We start from the raw sequence: 27903 nt of genomic DNA, 5'->3' as shown, positions 1-27903 counted from the left end.
CCAGGCAAAATAAAGGTAGTGAATTTCCGTTTTTGACACTGGTAAATAGGGCTGTTGTGGTGACCGTATTACCGCCACACCGGCAGTCATGAGTCATGACCGCAGTAAAATTCCACTTGACCGTTGAGTCACGGTAATCTCCTCTTATGCACTCTGGACAAGCGTTGGTAGTACCCAACTGGCTAACGACCATCAGGTCGCTAATGGCCTGGTACTCAGGGCTCTATTGTCCCTCTAACCATCAGGTCCTAATGGCCTGGTACTCAGGGCTCTATTGTCCCTCTATCCATCAGGTCCTAATAGCCTGGTACTCAGGGCTCTATTGTCCCTCTAACCATCAGGTCCTAATGGCCTCGTACTCAGGGCTCTATTGTCCCTCTAACCACTCTGACATCAATGCAAATACAATTGAAAATCACATCAAACACTTTTCATCAAAACAGTATCGTGCTTTTAAAACTCACTTGGTTTTATAAATTAATAGAAAGAAAATCAACAGCAGGTTGAAACGGAGTGGAAAACATGGTCACTGTGGATGTTGTTTCAAAGCCTAACACAATGAAATAGAGCGCTTTCTAAGGTGATGATTAATTCAAAACACGCATATGCATATTAGAGTTTATGCATATGCATAGACCTATATATGAGCCTGAGCCCCCCCCCTCCAAAAAAAAAAAAACGGTATTAAAATAATGATTGTGCCGTTATACAGTATATAGCCTACCGATAACACGCATGGCAGAAAAACATTTAAAAAACTGATTTAAGATGTCTTTGGTACATAATTGGTCTAGCCTATACTCCAAAATTAAACAAATTCTAGTAATCTCCTTTGAGTGTGGACTGTATTAATATTCATACTGGATGGACTGGTTACCGTATGCTACGCTCCAAATGTTCTATCCACGAGTCTGGGAGAGAACGTATAGGCCTAGGCGATGCTGTTGGTTCATTGATTGTGCAGGGCGGCTAAGCCTACAATTATACTGAATTTGTATTTGATTTTGAATAGTCTAGGAATAGGGCATTATTTTACATTTTCATAATTAAGAGGCTGACACATTACCTTTAGCTACAGAATATCTCACCACCTTGCATTTCCAGTTTAATTAAATATGTTTTGTTGTGAAAACATGTTACTATCACTGTTCCCGATCAGATTTCACTAGGTTTCCCAAATGAAGCACTGGGTAAACGCAGGAACAGGGTTGGAGAGCCCATGGCATACAGAGCACTGGGTAAACGCAGGAACATGGTTGGAGAGCCCATGGCATACAGAGCACTGGGTAAACGCAGGAACATGGTTGGAGAGCCCATGGCATACAGAGCACTGGGTAAACGCAGGAACAGGGTTGGAGAGCCCATGGCATACAGAGTTTTGGCGGAATATCTTCACATTGCCAAGACCTCATCATCCCTCAATAACTTCAAGCGAAGAGTGGGGGTCAGCCTAATGAACCAAACTACAGAGTTAGCCTACAATTATAGTTATTTTGTATTTGATTTTGAATAGCCTAGTAATAGGGATTCCTTTTTTTTTTATATAGGCTGACACATTCCCTTTAGCTACAGAATATCTCACCACCGTGTGTTTTCATCTCCTCCTCTCTCTCCTTCATTCCTTTCTCGAGCTCGCTTGGTTTCCCAAATTAAGCACTGGGTAGCTGCAGGAACAGGGTTGGAGAGCCCATGGCATACAGAGTACTGGGTAGCTGGAGGAACAGGGTTGGAGAGCCCATGGCATACAGAGTACTGGGTAGCTGGAGGAACAGGGTTGGAGAGCCCATGGCATACAGAGTACTGGGTAGCTGGAGGAACAGGGTTGGAGAGCCCATGGCATACAGAGTACTGGGTAGCTGGAGGAACAGGGTTGGAGAGCCCATGGCATACAGAGTACTGGGTAGCTGCAGGAACAGGGTTGGAGAGCCCCATGGCATACAGAGTACTGGGTAGCTGGAGGAACAGGGTTGGAGAGCCCATGGCATACAGAGTACTGGGTAGCTGGAGGAACAGGGTTGGAGAGCCCATGGCATACAGAGTACTGGGTAGCTGGAGGAACAGGGTTGGAGAGCCCATGGCATACAGAGTACTGGGTAGCTGCAGGAACAGGGTTGGAGAGCCCATGGCATACAGAGTACTGGGTAGCTGGAGGAACAGGGTTGGAGAGCCCATGGCATACAGAGTACTGGGTAGCTGCAGGAACAGGGTTGGAGAGCCCATGGCATACAGAGTACTGGGTAGCTGGAGGAACAGGGTTGGAGAGCCCATGGCATACAGAGCACTGGGTAGCTGCAGGAACAGGGTTGGAGAGCCCATGGCATACAGAGTACTGGGTAGCTGGAGGAACAGGGTTGGAGAGCCCCATGGCATACAGAGTACTGGGTAGCTGGAGGAACAGGGTTGGAGAGCCCATGGCATACAGAGCACTGGGTAGCTGCAGGAACAGGGTTGGAGAGCCCATGGCATACAGAGTACTGGGTAGCTGGAGGAACAGGGTTGGAGAGCCCATGGCATACAGAGTACTGGGTAGCTGCAGGAACAGGGTTGGAGAGCCCCGTGGCATACAGAGTTTAGGCAGAATATCACCTTTTGCGCAGCGGGAGGCTGCATGCACTTTAACCAGTGGTTGATGTGTGGAGTGAAATAATTGTCCTTAGATGCCCAGACATTTCTATATCTAGTCCCGTGTGAAAGCAGAGTGTAATTGTCCTTATATGCCCAGACATTTCTAAATCTAGTCCCGTGTGAAAGCAGAGTGTAATTGTCCTTATATGCCCAGACATTTCTATATCTAGTCCCGTGTGAAAGCAGAGTGTTGATGGTTGCCACTAAAAAAAAGGAGGATCCTGCTGCTACTCTATTGATACCGGAATTACCTACCCTGCATGACTGAAAAAAACGAACCGGCGGGAAAGCGGCCTCCATTCGACAGGTCTTTTTCCCCTGCCCCTGTTCCTGCCCATTTGATGATTTGGCCGTTCTAAATCAAAACTAATTTGACATATTAGTAAAGACAAGATTCAGAAAATTTTGAATAGTCTGATGGGTGAAAATAGGATCACTTGATGAGAGAACAGCTGTGCAGCCTGAGGCGTAGAACAGAGCGCAAAGCTTTTTTTTTGCTACTTTCTCAAATCATCAATAGCCTGTAGTCGTATCATGCAGCCCAAATACACTACCAGTCAAATGTTTGGACATACCTACTCATTCAAGGGTAGTAACCAAAAAAGTGTTAAACAAATCCAAGTATATTTAATATTTGAGAATCTTCAAATAGCCACCCTTTGCCTTAATGACAGCTTTGCACACGCTTGGCATTATCTCAACCAGCTTCACCTGGAATGCTTTTCCAACAGTCTTGAAGGAGTTCCCACATATGCTGAGCACTTGTTGGCTGCATTTCGTTCACTCTGCGGTCCGACTCATCCCAAACCATCTCAATTGGGTTGAGGTCAGGGGATTGTGGAGGCCAGGTCATCTGATGCAGCACTCCATCACTCTCCTTTTTGGTAAAATAGCCCTTACACAGCCTGGAGGTGTGTTGGGTCATTGTCCTGTTGAAAAACAAATGATAGTCCCACTAAGCCCAAACCAGATGGGATGGCATATCGCTGCAGAATGCTGTGATAGCCATGCTGGTTAAATGTGCCTTGAATTCTAAATAAATCACAGACAGTGTCATCAGCAAAGAACCCCCACACCATAACACCACCTCCTCCATGCTTTACGGTGGGAAATACACATGCGGAGATCATCCGTTCACCCACACCGCGTCTCACAAAGACATGGCAGTTGGAACCAAAAACCTCCAATTTGGACTCCAGACCAAAGGACAAATTTCCACCGGTCTAATGTCCATTGCTCGTGTTTCTTGGCCCAAGCCGGTCTCTTCTTATTATTGGTGTCCTTTAGTAGTGGTTTCTTTGCAGCAATTCGACCATGAAGGCTTGATTCACACAGTCCCCTCTGAACAGTTGATGTTGAGATGTGTCTGTTACTTGAACTCTGTGAAGCATTTATTTGGACTGCAATTTCTGAGGCTGGTAACTCTAATGAACTTATCCTCTGCAGCGGAGTTAACTCTGGGTCTTCCATTCCTGTTGCGGTCCTCATGAGAGCCAGTTTCATCATAGCGCTTGATGGTTTTTGCGACTGCACTTGAAGAAACTTTCAAAGTTCTTGAAATGTTCCGTATTCACTGACCTTCATGTCTTAAAGTAATGATGGACTGTCATTTCTCTTGCTTATTTGAGCTGTTCTTTCCATAATATGGACTTGGTATTTCACCAAATAGGGCTATCTTCTGTATACCTCCCTACCTTGTCACAACACAACTGATTGGCTCAAACGCATTAAGAAGGAAAGAAATTCCACAAATTAACTTTTAAGAAGGCACACCTGTTAATTGAAATACATTCCAGGTGACTACCTCATGAAGCTGGTTGAGAGAATGCCAAGAGTGTGCAAAGCTGTCATCAAGGCCAGGGTGGCTATTTGAAGAATCTCAAATATAAAATACTTTTGTTTAACACTTTTTTGTTACTACATGATTCCATAAGTGTTATTTCATAGTTTTGATGTCTTCACTATTATTCTACAATGTAAAAAATAAAGAAAATCCCTGGAATGAGTAGGTGTGTCCAAACTTTTCACTGGTACTGCATGTTTTGATTTCTAAGACATTCTAAGGTTTGTATCATTAACAACAAAAGTTGCCAAATAACTCTAAATACAGAGTATAGGACCTGTTTCAAATGATCACTTTTACACTCAACATAGCCACTTCATATACGCACTCACTCCGGAATAGGAAAATATCCTTTATATTTTATTTAGCTAAGTTCAATTATATTCTTCTAACTATAAAATCATATAATATAAAATAATGGCACAGGACTTATAAGCAAATATTGTCTGCTAAATGAACAAGCCTACAGCCTATGGCATGGAGCATAGCCAGATAACATACAGTAGGCCAACTCATATTCTGTTCTTCTGAAATACATTTTCTTCATATCATAATGTTTCTTTAGATCTGCCTAAAATAAATAATGGATTTATTGTGGTGGTGTACATTAAATTGATTTCTTAGACTTTTTTAAATGTAGATGTTCCAAGAGCTCAGATCAGCAGCTTGTAGCCTATACATGGAGGCCTGGAAATGCTAAATGTGTTTATGTTAATTAACGGTCCATTACCATGAGAACGGCAGTCTTTTGCATGACAATAACCGGCTGACAAAATGTCATGACCGCCACAGTCCTACTGATAAAGTTATTACCCCTCAATGTCATGACCGCCACAGTCCTGCTGATAAAGTTATTACCCCTCAATGTCATGACCGCCACAGTCCTGCTGATAAAGTTATTACCCCTCAATGTCATGACCGCCACAGTCCTGCTGATAAAGTTATTACCCCTCAATGTGTTGTTGAAACAGCTCAGTAACCATGGTGTCTGGAAAGAGAATAAAAGTGTCATAGGATATAGTGTCTTTCTGATAGGATATAGTGTATTTCTGATAGGATATAGTGTGTCTTTCCAATAGGATATAGTGTATTTCTGATAGGATATAGTGTGTCTTTCCAATAGGATATAGTGTATTTCTGATAGGATATAGTGTGTATTTCTGATAGGATATAGTGTCTCTTTCTGATAGGATATAGTGTGTCTTTCCAATAGGATATAGTGTCTTTCTGATAGGATATAGTGTGTCTTTCTGATAGGATATAGTGTCTTTCTGATAGGATATAGTGTGTCTTTCTGATAGGATATAGTGTCTTTCTGATAGGATATAGTGTCTTTCTGATAGGATATAGTGTCTTTCTGATAGGATATAGTGTCTTTCTGATAGGATATAGTGTGTCTTTCTGATAGGATATAGTGTCTTTCTGATAGGATATAGTGTCTTTCTGATAGGATATAGTGTCTTTCTGATAGGATATAGTGTGTCTTTCTGATAGGATATAGTGTCTTTCTGATAGGATATAGTGTCTTTCTGATAGGATATAGTGTCTTTCTGATAGGATATAGTGTGTATTTCCAATATGATATAGTGTCTTTCTGATAGGATATAGTGTCTTTCTGATAGGATAAAGTGTCTTTCTGATAGGATATAGTGTCTTTCTGATAGGATATAGTGTCTTTCTGATAGGATATAGTGTGTCTTTCTGATAGGATATAGTGTCTTTCTGATAGGATAAAGTGTCTTTCTGATAGGATATAGTGTCTTTCTGATAGGATATAGTGTCTTTCTGATAGGATATAGTGTGTCTTTCTGATAGGATATAGTGTCTTTCTGATAGGATATAGTGTCTTTCTGATAGGATATAGTGTCTTTCTGATAGGATATAGTGTGTCTTTCTGATAGGATATAGTGTCTTTCTGATAGGATATAGTGTCTTTCTGATAGGATATAGTGTCTTTCTGATAGGATATAGTGTGTCTTTCTGATAGGATATAGTGTCTTTCTGATAGGATATAGTGTCTTTCTGATAGGATATAGTGTGTCTTTCTGATAGGATATAGTGTCTTTCTGATAGGATATAGTGTCTTTCTGATAGGATATAGTGTCTTTCTGATAGGATATAGTGTGTATTTCCAATATGATATAGTGTCTTTCTGATAGGATATAGTGTCTTTCTGATAGGATATAGTGTCTTTCTGATAGGATATAGTGTCTTTCTGATAGGATATAGTGTCTTTCTGATAGGATATAGTGTCTTTCTGATAGGATATAGTGTGTATTTCCAATATGATATAGTGTCTTTCTGATAGGATATAGTGTCTTTCTGATAGGATATAGTGTCTTTCTGATAGGATATAGTGTCTTTCTGATAGGATATAGTGTCTTTCTGATAGGATATAGTGTGTCTTTCCAATAGGATATAGTGTCTTTCTGATAGGATATAGTGTGTCTTTCTGATAGGATATAGTGTCTTTCTGATAGGATATAGTGTCTTTCTGATAGGATATAGTGTCTTTCTGATAGGATATAGTGTCTTTCTGATAGGATATAGTGTATTTCTGATAGGATATAGTGTGTCTTTCCAATAGGATATAGTGTCTTTCTGATAGGATATAGTGTGTCTTTCTGATAGGATATAGTGTCTTTCTGATAGGATATAGTGTCTTTCTGATAGGATATAGTGTCTTTCTGATAGGATATAGTGTGTCTTTCTGATAGGATATAGTGTCTTTCTGATAGGATATACTGTAGTGTCTTTCTGATAGGATATAGTGTCTTTCTGATAGGATATAGTGTGTCTTTCTGATAGGATATAGTGTCTTTCTGATAGGATATAGTGTCTTTCTGATAGGATATAGTGTGTCTTTCTGATAGGATATAGTGTCTTTCTGATAGGATATAGTGTCTTTCTGATAGGATATAGTGTCTTTCTGATAGGATATAGTGTGTATTTCCAATATGATATAGTGTCTTTCTGATAGGATATAGTGTCTTTCTGATAGGATATAGTGTCTTTCTGATAGGATATAGTGTCTTTCTGATAGGATATAGTGTCTTTCTGATAGGATATAGTGTCTTTCTGATAGGATATAGTGTCTTTCTGATAGGATATAGTGTGTATTTCCAATATGATATAGTGTCTTTCTGATAGGATATAGTGTCTTTCTGATAGGATATAGTGTCTTTCTGATAGGATATAGTGTCTTTCTGATAGGATATAGTGTCTTTCTGATAGGATATAGTGTGCCCAGACCCAGACCAGCAGAGCTTTGTCCAGAGAACTACTGGAAACAGACCTGCCATGTATGATTCTCATCTCTCCTTCCCTGCAGGCCTCTGTTCAAAGATGCTTCGGGGACGCTGGACAAAAGTGGTTGTTTCTCTGCCATCTACAGACAGGACAGTAACAAGCTGTCCAACGACGACATGTTCAAACTGCTGGCTGACTTCAGAAAGTTAGTAACTCCTACTGTCTACAGATGGCGGAGTACATTGCATCACATTGAGAATATTGAATGTATTATTGTTTAGTCTGAATGCTTAAAGGGTTATACCAGTGGGTATTTAATCAGCTGAATCCCATAGGCAGTTTTTTTTTGGCTAAAGAGACTCTCTTTCACAATGAAAGTCTGTACCGCAGATGTTTTCTCACCTTTATAAATATTTGGTTTCTCCTCTTGGGTTCTGTCTGTTCACAGGGTAGTTTCCAGGCAGCTTGCCTGTTTTCCATCAGGTCCTCCTAGGGAGATGATAACAAAGGTATTAACCACTGCTTATTGTGCTTGTCCTCCCTAGGCCAGAGAAGATGGCCAAGCTCCCTGTAATCTTAGGAAACCTAGACGTTACCATTGATGATGTTGCCCCTGACTTGACAAGTAAGCCCTCCACATTCAACTCACACTGGGAACATGAAAGATGACTCTGTTTCTCTTCACATCAGGTTGGTCTGATTGTCTGTCTGCTATTTGTTTTTGTTTTTCCCCCTGTGTCTGTCCTGTCTCTGTCGCTGTGTGTAGATTGTGTTAGCTCATCCTACATTCCTGTGAAGACTTTTGATAGCAGTGAGAAGACGAACATCTTCTTTGAAGTTGAGGAGTTTGTACCCTACATAGCCAAGTGCTCCCAGCCTTTCACCATCTACAACAATCACCTCTATGTGTACCCCAGGCACCTGAAGTACGACAGCCAAAAATCCTTCGCAAAGGTATAGTCACAAAGCTACAAACCGCTCAGTTTGATCAAAGATACACAAATCTCATGTGGCTAGATACTTGATTACATGTAACAATCTGCCACGAGAGACTACTACATATCATGATATTACTTTCACAACTTTACTTTAAATGTGTCTAGCAGAAATGTGTTCCCTCCGTCATCTCCAAGTGGGTCAGCTTAGTTGTCTGTCTGTCTACTCTCTCCTCAGGCTAGAAACATAGCTGTCTGCATCGAGTTCAAGGACTCGGACGAGGAGGAGGCTGATTCGCTCAAGGTAAGCTACTACTCGTATGACTCCTTCTAGCAGAGTTCTCAGAGCCACAGTGTCATTTGGTTGTAGAGGAACAGCATACCACTCAGGGAAATAAAGGGATTGTTATTATTACCCACAGTGCATCTATGGTCGACCAGGAGGACCCCTGTTTACCAAAAATGCCTCCGCTGCAGTATTACATCACCAGCACAACCCCGAGTTTTACGATGAGGTACTGATGTGATTTTGATTGGATTTATTTCATTCATGCTCGCAGTCGACCCGACTGAATTATGCAGAATGCACAGTTACATTTAAACAATACTTTAAAGTAAGTTGTGAGTGGACGAAGCAGTGGCAGCATGTACGCTAACCCTGAGTACGCTAACCCTGAGTACGCTAACCCTGAGTACGCTAACCCTGAGTACGCTAACCCTGAGTACGCTAACCCTGAGTACGCTAACTCTGAGTACACTAACTCTGAGTACACTAACCCTGAGTACGCTAACCCTGAGTACGCTAACCTTGAGTACGCTAACCCTGAGCGTGTATGTTCCTCAGTTTAAGATAGAGCTGCCCACTCAGCTCAACGAGAAGCACCATCTGCTGTTCACCTTCTTCCACGTCAGCTGTGACAGCAACAGCAAGGGCAGCACCAAGAAGAGAGATGTGCTGGAGACACAAGGTAGACACCAGATCCAGGATACAGAACCCATATGGCCCTATCTCAAACGATCCCCCCTAGGCCTACATCCAGTCTCAAGCCATCCAAATGAATCCTCCTCAGTTTAATGCTGGTCGATTTTTGCCAGTTTCCTTATTCTCCTACTTTTGGGTGTGACGCTGTCTGTAAGCTGACTGCCAGTCTTGTCCTTGTCTGTCCCCAGTGGGTTACGCATGGCTCCCTCTGCTGAAGGATGGCAGGGTGATCATGAATGAGAGTCACGTCCCCGTGGCTGCCAACCTGCCCGCTGGCTACCTCAGCTGTCAGGAGGGTGTCAGCAAGGTAACTCTCCCTTCAGACACACACACAACACACACACACACACACACACACACACACACACAACACACACAACACACACACACTGTGGCTTCCTTTCCCTTTTCTGTGGCTCCTTTCCTTCATCACCACAAATCTGAAAGAACATAACAGGTTTAAAGAAACTGGATTTAAACCTATCCAGTCATTTTCTATCAGTAAAATCTAACCTGTAAGTGTCTGTGAAAGAAAGTAGAGGAAGAAAGAGAGAGCCCTTTCTGAGTAGTGCACTGCCTGTACCTTACAGGGGGGCACTGTGGGCATTGCTTGTTGTCTGCCTCAAGGTTGTGTGAGATGTCATTATCTCAGCCAATCAGGGGAGGTGAAAGCACACAGCAGAGTGACTAAACAATGTTAAGCTAATTGCATGGGAACATATGGCTGAATTAATGACTGATGTTTGGTTGTTTCAACTTGAGCTTTAGTTCTCTTCTCTGCATTGCATTGGATCAACCTAGAGTACACTAAATGCCTTTAATTGATTAAACTGTAGGTTAATCCAATACAAAATCTTTGTAGTATGATAACCGGTGACTTTGTATTTATGATTATTAAAATATTTCAAATGTCCCGTGCAGCAGCAACACCCTGAAATCAAATGGGTGGATGGAGGCAAGCCTTTGTTCAAGGTCTCCACTCACCTCGTCTCCACTGTGTACACTCAGGTTGGTTTCATTTCACAGATTAGTTCAGTCACACAACCGATACAGGATATCCATCGCCTCTTCCAGACATCTTGTTTTCTAACATCTCTACTTCTCCTCTCTCTGTAGGATCAACATCTGCACAATTTCTTTGGCCACTGTCAGAGCACAGAGTCTGCAGCCCAGGTGGCAGAAGGAGAGCTGGTCAAGTATCTGAAGGTAAAGCATTGTCAGGTGACGGTGGCACCTCCGTGGGCATGAGCAGAATGTGTGGAGACATGTCCGACTCTGACTGGGGTCTGAAAGAAATGACACCTGTTGTTGTGCGTCGAATATGGGTGGCTTGAGAGAAACCACGTTAATGGATCCATTCTCTCTCTCTCAATCTCTCTCTCTCGCTCCCTCCCTCCCTCCAACACCTGTCACCCATCACTCTCTCTGCCATCCAGGCTGTCTGATTTCCCCAGGATGTTTATAAATCGGTGCTTATTTACGCAGGCCTTGATGGGACAATGCAAGCATTACCCTCTGCTCCAGTCCAGAGGTGCTCTCTCCATTGCCCCCCTCTGGACACTGACATGAGCAGAGACACATATTCAGATTAATCTCTGGGGTACTCATGTAAACACACTAGTCCACACAAACAATGGTCACCCAAGGTCAGGTCTAGCAGAGAGAGTTTCACTGGCAGGTTGTCAGATGACTTGGCTGGCCTTGGCTGTGTTAGCGACCCGTGCGGAGACAGTGATGCACCAACGGGCCGCTCGGCCTCTTTCCAGGAACTAACTCGTAGGTGTGTGTGATTGACGTGCTCGTCCTGCTATGCTTTGCTTCTTTTCCGTTTCCTCTTACTGCGTGTTTGGTTTCCGCCCCTCTCGGTGAGATGCAACTTTCACCCCCTCATCAGAGACTGAGCCAACATGGGAGTGCATGTTTACTGTATGCCACCAAGCACTTAGATTAAAGCTAATTATTGTTCTCTCCCTCCGAATCGTTTTTACAAAAGTCAGTTCTGTTACTGCAGTTAACCCTGTATAGACCTTTTGATGTGCTTGTGGATGACATTCTGCAGGATCAGCATTTTGACTCGGGGAAGGAAGCGTTAGTAATCCTATTCTCTTTCCTCCTCAGAGTCTACATGCTATGGAGAGTTATGTGATGATACATTTCCTGCCCACCACTCTCAACCAGCTGTTCCGTGTGCTGACCGGTGCCACCCGCGAGGAGGTGGCCGTCAACGTCACCAGGTCAGTAGTGTTAGCCTGCGTCCCAAATGGCACCCTATTCCCCCATAGAGCTCTGGTCAAAAGTAGTGCACTATATAGGCAATAGGGTGCGACTTGGGAGACTCCCGTAGACATGTTCGATTGGGTTCTCTGTGAGGCCTGAGTATTGACACACAAACCAGAAACCTGGTTATTGTTGCTTTCTTCCCCTATCAGAGTCATGATTCACATTGTTGCCCAGTGCCACGAAGAGGGGTTGGAGCACTACCTACGATCATATGTCAAGGTAAGCATGACACCGGTCGATTCATCAGATGGCACAGTCACCTATTGTGTAGTTGTAGAAAGCTGATGTTGTCTTCTGTCCGTCCCTGGTTCAGTATGTGTTTAAGACCGAGCCGTACACATCCACTACCACGAGAACAGTGCACGAGGAGCTGGCCAAAGCCATGACTGCAATTCTAAAGCCTTCCACAGACTTCCTCACCAGCAACAAGTTGCTCAAGGTAATGAACAGCTCAGCAATACTGTGAAGAAGGATTTTCTGGACATTTACATCAAGTTTCATGTTTGCATTGATTTGTATTTGTTTCTGTATTTCTGTTTTGTAGTACTCCTGGTATTTCTGTTTTGTAGTACTCCTGGTATTTATGTTTTGTAGTACTCCTGATATTTCTGTTTTGTAGTACTCCTGATATTTCTGTTTTGTAGTACTCCTGATATTTCTGTTTTGCAGTACTCCTGGTATTTCTTCGAAGCCTTAGTGAAGTCCATGGCACAGTACTTGATTGAGAGCAGTAAAGTCAAGGTAAGTCTGTTGTGACACTAAAGCCAAGTCTTCATTTTTCTATTATAGAAATGTCAGCTTATCAATTTGAGCTCCAAACATGCGCAGCAGTGTGGGCAGCCACAGTCCTCCCACAGAATAAAGCACAGCCATGTCTCATAAATAACCATCACCTCAATGCTATCCACAGCAGTCTCCCCTAACCAACCAGTGGCCTGAGTTTCCTCCCTGGCATGGCCATGTATAATCAGGAGGCTGCTATACGAACCATTACACTCCCTCAGGAGTGTGCCACACTGAACAGATGAAACAGGGAGTCTCCATTATTGGGTTCCCCCTGTACTGTGGTTCTGTGGTGGCTCACTGGGATGGCCTCTTTCTGGGAATAGCTGAGCTGGGGTCAGAAACAAAACAACAATGTGTTGTTGGAAGTGTGTAGCTCCTCGAGGACCACATTGGAAATGGAAGTGTTGTAATATTACTTTCATGTTATCCTCTGGGCACTTCTGGAATCCTAACCCAAAATCAATCTGACAGTAACAGGCTGTGACAGTAACAGCACTGACAGTAACAACTCTGCCAGTAACAGCTGTGACATTAACAGCACTGACAGTAACAGCACTGACAGTAACAGCTGTAAAAGTAACAGCTGTGACCATAACAGCACTGACAGTAACAACTCTGCCAGTAACAGCTGTGACATTAACAGCACTGACAGTAACAGCACTGACAGTAACAGCTGTAAAAGTAACAGCTGTGACCATAACAGCACTGACAGTAACAGTGTTGACAGTAACAACTCTGACAGGTACAGCTATGACAGTAACAGCACTGACAGTAACAGCACTGACAGTAACAGCACTGACAGTAACAACTCTGACAGTAACAGCACTGACAGTAACAGCACTGACAGTAACAACTCTGACAGTAACAGCACTGACAGTAACAGCACTGACAGTAACAGCACTGACAGTAACAGCACTGACAGTAACAGCACTGACAGTAACAGCACTGACAGTAACAGCTTGTCTCTGTTTCTCAGCTGTCCAGGAACCAGCGTTTCTCGGCCGGCTTCCACCACACGGTGGAGACCCTGGTCAACATGATGATGCCCCACATCACCCAGAAGTACAAGGACAACCTGGACGCAGCCCGGAACGCCAACCACAGCCTGGCTGTCTTCATCAAGGTCAGCTGGCGCCATCTGATTGGCTAGGCGGGCACACTTGGTCGTCCTTGTAGTCAGTTCCGGATCATATCAATTTATTAGTCTTTTAATGGAGGTTTATGATATCTACAGTTGTGTACACTACTGAAATGTCCTTTCCTTCCTGTGTCCACAGCGCTGTTTGACCCTAATGGACAGAGGCTTTGTCTTCAAGCAGATCAACAACTACATCCACTGCTTTGTGCCTGGAGACCCCAGGGTAGCTCTCGTGATGATATGATTATGATCAGTTATTACAATGATATTCATATTTCCACAACTATACCTTAGTAGTAACACTAATGTACATGTATCTTGTTTTCAGACTCTGTTTGAGTTCAAGTTTGATTTCCTGCGTGTCGTATGCAACCACGAGCACTACATCCCCTTGAATCTGCCCATGCCTTTTGGAAAGGGGAGGATACAGAGATTTCAAGGTGAGCTAAATAAAATGTACCGTATGAAGGTATACCAGGGTTGTATGAGGTGCTTCTATTGAACTAACCTAAAACCACAACGCTGTTATACAGTAATAGGATCCTGTCCATTTTAGTGTTTTAAATCGCTTCTCCAGCAGCATCTCATTAAACTCAAGTGCGCTACGTACAGTGCATTCGGAAAGTATTCAGACCCAGTTTGAATATATTTGCAAACATTTCAAAAAATCTGTTTTTCGCTTTGTCATTATGGGGTATTGTGTGTAGATTGATGAGGATTTTATTTTATTTGATCAATTTTAGAATAAGGCTGTAACGTAACAAAATGTGGGAGAAGTGAAGGGGTCTGAATTCTTTCCGAATGCACTGTATACTGTCCAGGTTCTGATAGACCACTAACTATACTGTCCTGATAGACCACTAACTATACTGTCCTGATAGACCACTAGCTATACTGTCCTGATAGACCACTAGCTATACTGTCCTGATAGACCACTAGCTATACTGTCCTGATAGACCACTAGCTATACTGTCCTGATAGACCACTAGCTATACTCTCCTGATAGACCACTAACTATACTGTCCTGATAGACCACTAACTATACTGTCCTGATAGACCACTAACTATACTGTCCTGATAGACCACTAACTATACTGTCCTGATAGACCACTAACTATACTGTCCTGATAGACCACTAACTATACTGTCCTGATAGACCACTAGCTATACTGTCCTGATAGACCACTAGTTATACTGTCCTGATAGACCACTAGTTATACTGTCCTGATGCTCTGTGAAGCCATATCAGTGTATTATCTTTTACCCTGCTTGCTAACGGAATCTGTTCATTCACTGCATGCCTAGTCCCTGACTTCTGTTTGGTTGTCTATTTTAACTGGAAATAACTGTGTTATAGAACGTTATGATTTTGTCTTGTAATATTTCAGAAAGTAATCATTTCCAACCACTCTGCTTTGATTTTTGTTTTTGTGTTGGAAATAGTTTTGGTTTCCTGATTACAGTCTCCATTAGCGTTATAGTGCAGTTGAACTTCATTCCAATGGAACTAGTCTATTTAAGGTCGAATGTTGGCTCTGGCAAACATCAGTTCAGTGCTGCGGTTCATTTACATTTACATTTTAGTCATTTAGCAGACGCTCTTATCCAGAGCGACTTACAGGAGCAATTAGGGTTAAGTGCCTTGCTCAAGGGCACATCGACAGATTTTTCACCTAGTCGGCTCGGGGATTAGAACCAGCGACCTTTCGGTTACTGGAACAACGCTCTTAACCACTAAGCTACCTGGTTCAAACATCAACTCAGTGCTGCAGTTCAAACATCAGCTCAGTGCTGCGGTTGTGTTGTTGTTTACATCATAGCAGATAGTTGAGGTTTGGGACATCCTCCTAACGTCTCTCTCCTGTTTGTCCTCCTCCCAGACCTCCAGTTGGACTACTCGCTGACAGACGACTTCTGTAAGAACCACTTCCTGGTTGGGCTGCTGCTGCGGGAGGTTGGCGGGGCCTTGCAGGAGTTCCGGGAGATCCGTCAGATATCCATCCACGTGCTCAAGAACCTGATGGTCAAGCACACCTTTGACGAGCGCTACACCTCCAAGGTAAGCCCAGTCATCCCTGTCTCTTTCCTCTCTAGTCATTTAGAAATTCCTCATAAGGGAAAAGGAAGTTGATTTAATCAGATTATCTCTATTTCAGAGCCAGCAGGCTAGGTTGGCCACCCTCTACCTGCCCCTGTTCGGTCTGCTCAAGGAGAACGTCCACAGGCTCAACGTGAAGGAAGTCTCCCCATTCACCATCAACCACTCCAACAACGTAAGGCTTCTATCTAGTGGCTGGCTACGACCACAACTCAAATCAACAACGTAAGGATGCCATCTAGTGGCTGGCTACGACCACAATTCAAATCCTTACCTGCAAAGACTTGACTAATGGTTGATTTTCCTTTCAGAATGGAAGAGACGACCCACTCCTGGGCAACTCCATGATGATGACGCCTCCGAGGTCCAGTACTTTGTTCGAGAACAGTTTGCACAAGGATGTGTTTGGAGTCATCTCTGGCACTGGTGAGATTCAGTCTGCTTTTTGCACTGATGTGAGATTTCAAATCAAATCAAATCAAATCCAATTTTATTGGCCACATGCGCCGAATACAACAGGTGCAGACATTACAGTGAAATGCTTACTTACAAGCCCTTAACCAACAGTGCATTTATTTTTAATAAAAAAGTAAAATAAAACAACAACAGAAAAAAAGAGCAGAAGTAAAATAAAATAACAGTAGGGAGGCTATAGGGGGGCTATAGATGAGATTTCACTCATGTTGTCCAATGGTGATTGAGGATATGGTATTTATACTATTATAGTATAATTAATTATTATATTATAGTGATTTGATATTAATATTTAACCGTGCTGGCGTTTCTGTGTTCTCCAGCCTCCCCCCATGCATCCTCTACCCCCAACACAAACTCTGTCCGCCACACTGACTCCCGGGGCTCCCTCATCAGCACTGACTCTGGAAACAGCCTTCCCGAGAAGAGCAACGATAAGAGCAACTATCTGGACAAGGTACAACGCCATGGGCTCATACTACAGCCACTGTCATGGACCATTACTTAAAGATGATCATTTTTAACTTATTGGTATTGGCTTTAGTAAAATAACTGCAGGCTGAGATCTGCTTGACAGATAGACTGGTCATCAGTTATTGAGGGTCTAGCATATGACCACTGCAGTGCTGTTATTAGTGTGTTAGTCTGTTTAGGCTTGAAATAAATCTGTGTGGGGTCAATACGAGATTCAGCAGCTATTTAGTGGGTCAGATTTAGGCCACAGATTTAGTTGAGGATGTTCCATGCATCATTTTCAGTATTTCTCAGACAGACACCTGTTACACCAGTGACAGTTATGAGGTTACTGCCTGTTAACTTGTACTATTGACTCCTCCATCCACCCTCCCACTCCTGCTGTTGGCAGAAGGATAATTACAGGCGGAGACACTCTGCCAATGTGCTGCGCTTATTTTCCGAGCCCGAGGACTCCATTCGCTCCAAACGCGCCACCGTGGACTTTTCCCTGCTCACTGTCCCCAGTGTCTCAGAGAATCATGTCCCGCATCACACCACCACTCCACTCCAAGTACAGAATAAACCTCCCTCACCTTTACCTCCTCCCCTTCCTCCCAAGAGTGTCCTGTCTGGGAGTGGGTGTAAGAGTGTGTTTTAGTCTTTGCAGTGTTCCTTTCTTTGCCAGGAGGATGTTACACAGTTTCATCTCCGGTGCCATGAAGCACAGCTACTGCATGTCTTCATGAGGTTTTCTGTCGGAGTGATACTGAAGCATTTACCCGGGCTCGAGTCTCTTTATTTCTGATCTCCCTCATGTTTGCTGTGTGACTATTTTAGCTGTAAGAGTTTTAGAGGATTGTTCTCAGAACGGCACAGTTACCGTATATACGGGTTCTTTACAACGGGATGAAACTTTGTTGCTCCTTGGCTGAAACAAGTGAGCAACTCAATATTAGGAAGGTGTTCCTAATGTTTGGTATACTCAGTGTATATGGCAGCTAGGTTTAGCCGCTAACTTTCTCTGTCAACACTCCTCCAAGACAAGAAATAGCTTCAGTCTTTCCATGAGGTCATCCTCAGTTAGCGCTGGTCTAGACTAACTCACTGCTGGTAAAGGAAGACACTGTATTTCCCCACGCTATGGTAGAACTTCTACTCCACTGTTTTGTCGGTTCCTGCTTCCTGCTCTCTGCCCCGGCTTGGAGAGTTCTAGTGATTAGGCCCTGCACGTACAACTGATCCGTCAGTCTCCCCCGCATCTAGAGTCCAGCAGGGCCTGAGTGACTGACTCCATGAGTGACTGACTCCATGAGTGACTGACTCCATGAGTGACTGACTCCATTAGTGACTCACTCCATTAGTGACTCACTCCATTAGTGACTCACTCCATTAGTGTAGCCATACTGCACCGTGAGTGCCCTGGGCTTGCTGCTAGCCATTACAGTAGGCTTACATGCTTATGAATGCATCATATTAATGTAAATGTATAGGAAGTAGATGTACTGAAGGGTACTTTAGTATTACATAATCAGTTCAATGATAGACTAACGTTTTTCTCTTTGCTGACGAATGTACGTAAATCAGCATCTAATATTCTTCGATACCTTATTTTTCCTACCCTTTTTTGCCTTATTAAACATGTACAGATTACCATAAATTAAGATCAAGAAGTAGACAACAACATGGAAAATAGAACAACTAGCACAAATCTCCCAATAGCAGTACTCTGTGAACAGAGCAGTGCAACATGGTGTGAATAGAAGACAAGCTAGCGTATGTAGCGTATTCCAGCTGATCTCTGACCAGTGTGACTGCCCCTCAGAACCAGCCAGCGTCAGCCCTGGGTGGCAGCCTGCTGCGTTGTGACAAGCTGGACCAGGCTGAGATCAAGAGCCTGCTCATGTGCTTCCTGCACGTCCTCAAGAGCATGTCTGAGGGTAAGACTTTACCTCTTTGTAGTCAAGTACTTCATTTGATGTTGTTGTTTTTTTTTTTGGGTGGGGGAAAATAGGGTATCCTTAGTGAACTGTGTTTTCTACAGCCAGTGGTTTCCCCAGGACTTGCGTCCCAAATGACACCCCTATCCCCTATTTAATGCACTACTTTTGACAAAGGTCCATAGGACACTATAGGAAATAGGGTACCATTTGGGATGCACTTAAAACCCCCCACCTCTCCTTCTTTCAGATGCTCTGTTTACATACTGGAACAAGGCCTCATCTACTGAGCTCATGGACTTCTTCACACTAGTAGAGTAAGCATTGGACTGTCAGCTTGACCTTTGGTGTTATTGTCCCGGTGCTACTTTATACCATTTACCGTATAGATTGAGTATGTTTTAGTATCCTCTATTACCCACAATGAGTAACAATGAGTCTAATGCTTTTGTCTCCAGAGTGTGTCTCCATCAATTCAGATATATAGGAAAGAGATGCATCGCAAGGTAATGTTGTTGTCCGAATGGTTCAATTGAAGCTTTTATGTAAAACCTGTAGATGAGACTAAATTCTTAATTTATGACAATTTTGTTGATAGTATTGTGTTGAAAATGTTGCTGTTTTAATGTCAGTGTGAATATTGTCCCAGACATTTTAGGGTGCCTGCACACCACAAGCTAGTCCATATCTACTATTTGAAGACGCTATGAATGTTTTCTAGTAACACCTGAGATCGTTTGAATGACACAGCCATTGACTGATATCGCTACTGATATTGCCCAGGACAGTGCTAATGTGTGGGGCTTTGTCTGTTGAGTTGTGTGTAAAGTAAAGACCCTCGAACACTACAGAACACACACTATAACCACACACTATTAACCACACACTATTAACCACACACCACCAAGTACGCTCATATTTGCCTTTGGACTGGACTCTGGCACACATTTTCTCTGTCCTGACGGCTCTCCGATCTCTCTGACCACCACCACTGTCTGTTTATCTATTCACTTTAATGCTGGCAAGTTTAATATAGTAAGAAAAAATAAAACATGGCTCCTGCCCCCTTCTGCTTGGGTAAGACTACAGGTGGAATTAACTCTCCTATACTAAAAGCATGTTTTCTTCTCTCTTTTCTGATTGGCTGTCTTATAACGCTACACCACTTTGATTGGCCATGTAATTGCATCACACAGCTATACCCTGCCATAAGCTTCACAGGCTATTGTGTCTCTCTCATTGAGCATGCGTTGGCTTCTGCTGCTACTATCTGCTGTAATTCTGCTCTAGCGATGTCTGGTGTAATGAATGTAAATCAAGCTTCTCTGGATCGCCTCACAACTTGACTTATCAACACTGAATCAAGATCGCATGAATGTACAAAACATTATGAACACCTGCTCTTTCCATGACATAGACTGACCAGGTGAATCCAGGTGAAAGCTATTATCCCTTATTGATGTCACCTGTTAAATCCACTTAAATCAGTGTAGATGAAGGGGAGGAGACAGGTTAAAGAAGGATTTTCATGCCTTGACATTTGAGACATGGATTGTGCATGTGCGCCATTCAGAGGGTGAATGGGCAAGACAAAAGATTTAAGTTCCTTTGAACGGGGTATGGTAGCAGGTGCCAGGCGCACCGGTTTGAGTGTGTCAAGAACTACAACGCTGCTGGGTTTTTCACGCTCAACAGTTTCCCTTGTCTATCAAGAATGGTCCACCACCCAAAGGACATCCAGCCAACTTGACACAACTGTGGGAAGCATTGGAGTCAACATGGGCCAGCATCCCTGTGGAACTCTTTAGAAACCTTGTAGAGTCCATGCCCCGATGAATTGAGGCTGTTCTGCAGGCAAAGGGGGGTGCAACTAAATATTAGGAAGGTGTTCCTAATGTTTTGTACACTCAGTGTAGAAAGAATAGTCGTGGGTCAAATGAGCTCCAAAGTGCTCCTAACATACCTAAAGCAGACATTTGTTTCATTCCTAGGGGTTTGATTTTCTCTTTGGCCCTATTTCTAGCCTGGGAGCCAGTTTATGATTTAGACAACCTTAAACAGGAACCGATCTGGCTACCAGGCTATACAGTATTTCCTTCTATTTTGTGATCAATATAATAGTTAGGTATGTGTAATATCCACTCTAACCTGCTTGACTAACCCTGACCCTGGTATGTGTATTATCCAATCTAACCTGCTTGACTAACCCTGACCCTGCTGGTAGTGGGTCACTCGTCTAACAGTGTCCTGTTTCCTCATCAGGAGCCAGGAAGGGGTGGGACCCATAGCAGCACATGAGCGGAAGTCTCAGACTCTGCCTGTGTCCCGTAACAGGGCGGGAATTATGCATGCCCGCTTACAGCAACTCAGCAGCCTGGATAACTCATACACTTTTAACCACAGTAAGTGCCCCCAAACACCCGCCTCTTAACCAGAGGCCCCGCACTCTATAGTCAGTCACCTCATCATCATCATCATCATCATCATCATCATGTGTGCCAAACCCAAGTCCAAAGTCAGCCGTTCTAGAGCCATTTCTCCATGGATGTGGTGGTTTTGAGTGAACAAAAGTGAATGGTTTTATCCTAGAGAGTATATGACCCCTTGGGTCAGTCATCACTGGATATGTGTTGAAGGGATGGTTTTCATCAGGACCAAGATCACTGTGTAACGCTGTATTGACTTCACCAGGGCCTCCCGAGTGTCGCAGCGATCTATGGCTAGAGGCGTCACTACAGATCCGGGTTCAATCCCGGGCTGTGTCGCAGCCGGCCGCGACCTGGAGACCCATGAGGCGGCGCACAATTGGCCCAGCGTCGTCCGGGTTAGGGGAGGGTTTGGCTGGCTGGGATGTCCTTGTCCCATCGCGCTCTAGCGACTCCTTGTGGCAGTCGGGCGCATGCACGCTGACTTCGGTCGCCAGCTGTACGCCGTTTCCTCCGACACATTGGTGCAGCTGGCTTCCGGGTTAAGCAGGCAGTGTGTCAACAAGCAGTGCGGCTTGGCGGGGTCGTGTTTCGACCTTCACCTCACCCGAGTCCGAATGGGAGTTGCAACGATTTAAAAAACCCAACTAAATACATATATATATTTTTTTATTAAAACATTTAAAAAATCTATATATATATATTGACTTCACCAAAAGCAAAAGACATTCAGCTCTATAGTAAGTCTCTTACTTGATTCCCTTTAATGAAGTGAATTTCTTTGTGTTTTCAGTGTAAGAAAGATTTCAAGTGTACTTGGAATATCTGTAAAACATGGTAAGAATGTATCAGGTCAACGACAGGCAGCTTACAGACTATTTATTATTAGCTCTGTTCATTTGGTTGAATTAAGAGCATGCCATTATAGCTGAGAATGAGCCCCTTTAAACCCTCTGTTCCCTCTATCCTGTTCATTTCTGTTCCCTTCGTAACTCATTTCATTGTATTCAAACCGCTGAAAAATCACAAGTTGAATGCGTTTGTTTTCAACTCAACTGAATATTATTTCCTCCCTGTTAAGCAATGGTTTTTGCCTTGCTACTAATAATAGCTATTCTCTCAGACTGTATTGCAATGATTACTCACAAGAGGGCATCTAAGGCAGCCCTGACTCAGAGTGTGCGTCCCAAATGGCACCCTATTCCCTATATAGTGCACTACTTTTGACCAGAGCCCTATGGGGTCCAATGTGCCCTGGTCAAAAGTAGTGCACTATATAGGGAATAGGGTGCTTTGGAAGTGCTCCAGCAGTGTGGTATGTGTCCTCTGCAGCCTATAGCCACACCGACGCTGACGTGCTGAACCAATCGGTCCTGGAGGCGAACATCGCCACGGAGGTCTGTCTCACCGTGCTGGACACTCTCAGCATCTTCATCACGGGATTCAAGGTACACTCCTAACTGCTGTTTCTGTTCATTAATAATAAAGTGGTCATGAACGTGTAAAAACGTCACCTTCCTTACTTGTTAAGGGATTTATGTTATCTAAGAAACTTCAAACTCCCTCTTCAGCTGTGTCTTACCTATCACTGACAAGAACCCTCCTGCTTGTCTACATGCATTTGATCTATGTTGTTGGTGATTTTATTTGATATTTCACCCTTTTTCTACTTCTTACTTGATGTTGCCTGTTAGTGTCAATCCCTGGCTTTTGAAGTTGCTAACTGTCTGTACTTGTATGTCCTCAGACCCAGCTCTGTTCTGACCATGGCCACAACCCGCTCATGAAGAAGGTGTTTGAGGTGCACCTCTGCTTCCTACAGATTAACCAATCAGAGACGGCCCTCAAGCAGGTCTTCACCTCGCTGCGCACCTTCATCTACAAGGTGAGGAGGCCATTGGTTCTTAACAGTTCACAGTAGTGAAGTGTTTTTCTCTCTGTCTCTTAAATGTGCCGAGTATTTGATCATCACTGTGTGTCTGTTTCCAGTTCCCCTGTACCTTCTTCGAGGGCCGTGCTGACATGTGTGCTTCGTTCTGTTACGAGATCCTGAAGTGCTGCAACTCCAAGCTGAGCTCCATCCGCAGCGACGCGGCTCACCTCCTCTACTTCCTCATGAAGAGTAACTTTGACTACACAGGACGCAAGTCCTTCGTTCGCACTCACCTACAGGTGAGAGAGAGAGAGAGAGAGAGAGAGAGAGAGAGAGAGAGAGAGAGAGAGAGAGAGAGAGAGAGAGAGAGAGAGAGAGAGAGAGAGAGAGAGAGAGAGAGAGAGAGAGAGAGAGAGAGAGAGAGAGAGAGAGAGAGAGAGAGAGAGAGAGAGAGAGAGAGAGAGAGAGAGAGAGAGAGAGAGAGAGAGAGAGAGAGAGAGAGAGAGAGAGAGAGAGAGAGAGAGGCGCAGAACATCTCTATGGAACTCTCCTAAAGAGTGGTTTGTTTGATGGTTATGGGAGTAGTTTGTTATTGAGTTATTGACGTGTGCAACTTCTGCCCTCTCGCTCAGGTGGTGATCGCCGTCAGTCAGCTGATCGCTGACGTCATCGGTATCGGAGGAACCCGCTTCCAGCAGTCCCTGTCCATCATCAACAACTGTGCCAACAGTGACAAGACCATCAAGGTCAGAACCCGATGGGATGCTCTATTCTCATTGGACCACATGAATAATCTGGTGTTTACTCTTCCTGCTTTATTGTCCTGTACAGAACACAGCCTTCCCGTCAGATGTGAAGGACCTGACCAAGCGGATCCGGACGGTCCTGATGGCCACGGCTCAGATGAAGGAGCATGAGAGGGACCCGGAGATGCTGGTGGACCTGCAGTACAGCCTGGCAAAGTCCTACGCCAGCACGCCCGAGCTCCGCAAGACTTGGCTGGACAGCATGGCCCGCATCCATGTGAAGAATGGAGACCTGTCCGAGGTCTGTACCAGGCTAGGGGTCAGAGTGTGAAGAATTGAGACCTGTCAGAGGTCGGTACCAGGGTAGGGGTCAGAGTGTGAAGAATTGAGACCTGTCCGAGGTCCGTTCCAGGCTAGGAGTCCGAGTGTGAAGAATGGAGGCCTGTCCGAGATCAGTACCTGGCTAGGGGTCAGAATGTCAAGAATGGAGACCTGCCCGTGGTTGGTACCAGGCTAGGGTTCAGGCTAGGGGTCAGTGTTTGAAGAAAGGAGACCTGTTCAAGGTCGTTTCCAGGCTAGGGGTGAGGCTAGGGGTCACAGTGTATACGTTTAAGAGGATGGGCCTATGCCAGAGGGATGGGTGTTATTTTGAGGTGTGGATTATGGTAGAATCTCTATATGCGATATGAATATGTAATATGATGAATTCAAGTCATGTGGCTGGCTAGTAAAACATACTGATGTATATGTGATGTTCTCTGTTGTTCACAGGCAGCCATGTGTTATGTGCACGTGGCGGCACTGGTGGCCGAGTATCTCCGGAGAAAAGGTACGTTTTCAGTCAGCAGTATGTTGCTCATCAATGCCACTTGATTGTGCCATTTTCTCTTTTTTTAAGACAGGAGAACTTCACAAGGGGTTAATGAATGGGTCAGCGCAATGTGATTTTAATGAAATGATTGGTAGTTATTAGTTAGTAGTCCAATACTGTACTGTGCATAGTGTACATATTTCTATGTAATCTGTCATTCTTGCTACATTCTGATAAGATCCGGGGTCGTCTGGTATCAAAGCCTCTCAGAGGAGGAGTGCTGATCTAGAATCAGGTCCTCCTTGTCCACTCGATATCTTATTCAGTGTGATCTAAAAGGCAAAACTGAATCAGTACTCTGTGACGCTTGATACAGGCAGCCCCAGATCTGTGATTTGGTTATGTAACGTAGTGTGATCTGTGTTTCAGTGTTGTTTACTTCTTAACACCAGAGGGATAATCGGTTCTGTGAAAGCAGGTCCACTCATTGCAAACTATATGAGAGCGCAAGTCTCTAACTTTGACCTTTCGCCTGTTTGTACACGACAGAATGTTCCGAGTGAAATCATATTTTCCCCTTAATGTAGAACCTGTCTTAACAGGCCGCAGAAATAAGAAAACGTCTGTCTGTTTGGTTTACTGATGGTGTTCCCATCTGCTTAACGGTCCGTAGGCATGTTCAAGCAGGGTTGCTCAGCCTTCCGGGTGGTCACCCCCAACATTGATGAGGAAGTATCCATGATGGAGGATGTGGGCATGCAGGATGTCCACTTCAATGAGGTGAGAGACTAACAGCCAGCTGCTCTCTGCTGCTAGGTCAACTAATGAGTTCTGGTGCTTGTTTCAATGTCCTTTTTGGGCGGGCATTCACAACTCTTGTATCCCTTTCACACTAAGACGTTTTTTCCGCCAACTTTATCATAACGCCAAAGTTTTTCTGCCTTTTCTTTATGTCTGAAAGGTATTGCCGGTATCAAAGCCAAAACTTTATGTTTCCGCCTAACGACCTAGGAATAATTTCGGTAAAGTTCTGGCTACGGCTTAGTATGAAACGTAGCCATAAGGCGGCATTGGCACGCACTACTACGCTCTAAAACGCGCGAGATGGCGGTCAGTACAGATGCATTTGTTTAGTAGCTGAAGGAATTATTGGATTTCCTCACCCAAATATGACCATTTGGTCATTTCTAAGGTCATAAAACCCCATATGAATATGGTTTAGTTTGTTTACCAAAGTAATTGATTACTTTCTGCAAGTTATTCACCTCTAAAACTATTAAGTTAGCGACAACACTAGATAGCCAGATCAGCTAGCTAGCTCAAAAACTAGCTTGTCTACATGGAAACTTCCACGACCAGAACCCAAAAAAACAGAAATGGAGAAATGATCAGATGGACAATTAACAGCAAATAGATGGTATGGTCTTGGGTACTGCTCTTCAGAATGTAACTGTGGGGGGAATACTGCTGTGGGTGATGAAAATTTGGTGAGCACGGACAACAATGCTGACAACCTGCGCCCATCCAGTCCCCAGCTCAGGCTGTTACCTTACGACCCTGACACTCCAGTCAAGCCCCCGGGGAAAAAGATGAGAGGGCAAGAGGGTATGTCACTTCTTGAGATGCAAAACAATACTGTGATGCTTTTGACAGCAAAAATAGATGAAAGTGCAGATTGCTTGGAGTACATGGTTAGGAGGAATACCATGAAAACTGAGGCCATAAAAAAATCTGTTGACTTTATCTCTGGAAAAGTGAAAACCCTCAAAAGTGTCATGAAGAAGGTGGAAGTTATCTGCCAGGTAAATGAAAAGAAGGTGGCTGAACTCGAGCAAAAGGTGAATGAGGCGGAGAGATACCAGCGCAGGTGGAACCTGAGGCTCCATGGAATTCCAGAGCAGGCGGGAGCTGTGGAGCTGTCATTCCCGAATCAAAAGCCAAACCTCAGGAAAATGTGGACATCGTTCATCGTTTGGGAAGACTCAAGGATCAAGACAAGAGACAGAGGACAACCATCATCCGGTTCACCTACAGATCTACCACAGGATCTTCTCTGGAGGCGAGCAAAGAACTGTGAGTTCCTCATCAAGCAAAGATTGAGGTTCACGGAGGATCTGACCTCTGCGGACAAAGTGACACGGGAGAAACTGTGGCCGATGGTGGCTGCAGCTCGAAAGGCAGGGAAAACATAATTTTTTTGGCGGTGCAAGAGTGATCATCGATGGGAAAGAAATGCAGCCAAATCAGAACATTTGAGAGAGAGCCAGAGTCTAACTCGGACAGAACTGGTAGGCCTAAACACTGCATAATTGCCAGGTGAAAAGAATTTACACAAATACTTGAATGAGAAAAGGCTGAACTGAGAACTGGTAAACTAAACACTAACTATGGGTGAATAAGGTCTACACAATGTGTCCCCCTTGTGGGAATAAGAATAATTTGGTAACTTTATGGACAGTATTTCTTTGTTTTTTTCTGTTGGAGGGGTTAACAATGGGATGGAAATCCTTTTGAGTTACATATCCTTAGGAAAAGCTATATTAGCATAACAAAGTTGTTGGTTGAAGTTTGTCTTTATCTCTTTGTTCAATTAATGTCAGGGGTATTTGTAATTTACTCAAACGTAAGGCTATTTTCCTGTATTATGCAGACTTTTACTTTCTACAATAGACTCATGCTTGTTCTTCCGACCTAGCTTTTTGGCAAAATCTATAGGGTAACGATATCTGGTTATCATATGGCAACAACCAGGATATCTGGTTATCATATGGCAGCAACCAGGATATCTAGTTATCATATGGCAGCAACCAGGATATCTGGTTATCATATGGCAACAACTAGGATATCTGGTTATCATATGGCAGCAACCAGGATATCTGGTTATCATATGGCAGCAACCAGGATATCTGGTTATCGTATGGCACCAACCAGGATATCTGATTATCATATGGCAACAACTAGGATATCTGATTATCATATGGCAACAACTAGGATATCTGGTTATCATATGGCAGCAACCACTCTGCAAGTGTAGCAGTTTTAAGTGGCACATTTAAAGGGAAGGTCATCAGTTGTAAGACTCACCACTCTGGACGTTGGTTAATTTTAACAGTGAATTTGAACAGCGAATGTTTTTTATTAGGGAATATCTATGCATCCAACAACAAACAAAACCCACAGGATATTATTTCAAGAATTTGAAGACCTGATTAATAGAGTTAAAGGTGTATTTCAGGATAACAAA

At 43.8% G+C, this 27903-nt stretch overlaps 1 protein-coding gene across 2 annotated transcripts in view; it reads left to right on the top strand.

Annotated features, from left to right (window-relative positions):
• Nucleotides 1–27903, top strand: part of LOC311129755 (dedicator of cytokinesis protein 9-like) — a 179416-nt gene that overhangs the window by 134218 nt on the left and 17295 nt on the right. Inside the window, exons 15-45 of one of the 2 annotated variants that reach the window (XM_084162181.1) lie at nucleotides 7800–7922; nucleotides 8263–8342; nucleotides 8484–8671; nucleotides 8891–8956; nucleotides 9075–9167; nucleotides 9497–9620; nucleotides 9823–9941; nucleotides 10556–10642; nucleotides 10751–10840; nucleotides 11753–11868; nucleotides 12064–12133; nucleotides 12228–12353; nucleotides 12584–12655; nucleotides 13677–13823; nucleotides 13978–14061; nucleotides 14167–14278; nucleotides 15719–15897; nucleotides 15995–16111; nucleotides 16248–16362; nucleotides 16734–16867; nucleotides 18689–18803; nucleotides 19054–19120; nucleotides 19262–19309; nucleotides 21066–21205; nucleotides 22562–22677; nucleotides 22977–23114; nucleotides 23219–23401; nucleotides 23735–23848; nucleotides 23934–24149; nucleotides 24620–24677; nucleotides 25333–25439. In XM_084162181.1, coding sequence (XP_084018307.1) covers nucleotides 7800–7922; nucleotides 8263–8342; nucleotides 8484–8671; nucleotides 8891–8956; nucleotides 9075–9167; nucleotides 9497–9620; nucleotides 9823–9941; nucleotides 10556–10642; nucleotides 10751–10840; nucleotides 11753–11868; nucleotides 12064–12133; nucleotides 12228–12353; nucleotides 12584–12655; nucleotides 13677–13823; nucleotides 13978–14061; nucleotides 14167–14278; nucleotides 15719–15897; nucleotides 15995–16111; nucleotides 16248–16362; nucleotides 16734–16867; nucleotides 18689–18803; nucleotides 19054–19120; nucleotides 19262–19309; nucleotides 21066–21205; nucleotides 22562–22677; nucleotides 22977–23114; nucleotides 23219–23401; nucleotides 23735–23848; nucleotides 23934–24149; nucleotides 24620–24677; nucleotides 25333–25439 — 3544 coding nt within the window. Of the gene's footprint in view, nucleotides 1–7799; nucleotides 7923–8262; nucleotides 8343–8483; nucleotides 8672–8890; nucleotides 8957–9074; nucleotides 9168–9496; nucleotides 9621–9822; nucleotides 9942–10555; nucleotides 10643–10750; nucleotides 10841–11752; nucleotides 11869–12063; nucleotides 12134–12227; nucleotides 12354–12583; nucleotides 12656–13676; nucleotides 13824–13977; nucleotides 14062–14166; nucleotides 14279–15718; nucleotides 15898–15994; nucleotides 16162–16247; nucleotides 16363–16733; nucleotides 16868–18688; nucleotides 18804–19053; nucleotides 19121–19261; nucleotides 19310–21065; nucleotides 21206–22561; nucleotides 22678–22976; nucleotides 23115–23218; nucleotides 23402–23734; nucleotides 23849–23933; nucleotides 24150–24619; nucleotides 24678–25332; nucleotides 25440–27903 lie in introns of those variants that run through there. The other variant, XM_084162182.1, reaches the window with a different exon arrangement.

The sequence above is a fragment of the Coregonus lavaretus genome (assembly GCF_964263955.1).
Source record: "Coregonus lavaretus genome assembly, chromosome: 5".
Taxonomy (NCBI): Eukaryota; Metazoa; Chordata; class Actinopteri; order Salmoniformes; family Salmonidae; genus Coregonus; species Coregonus lavaretus.
This window is presented reverse-complemented; position numbering and strand designations above follow the sequence as displayed.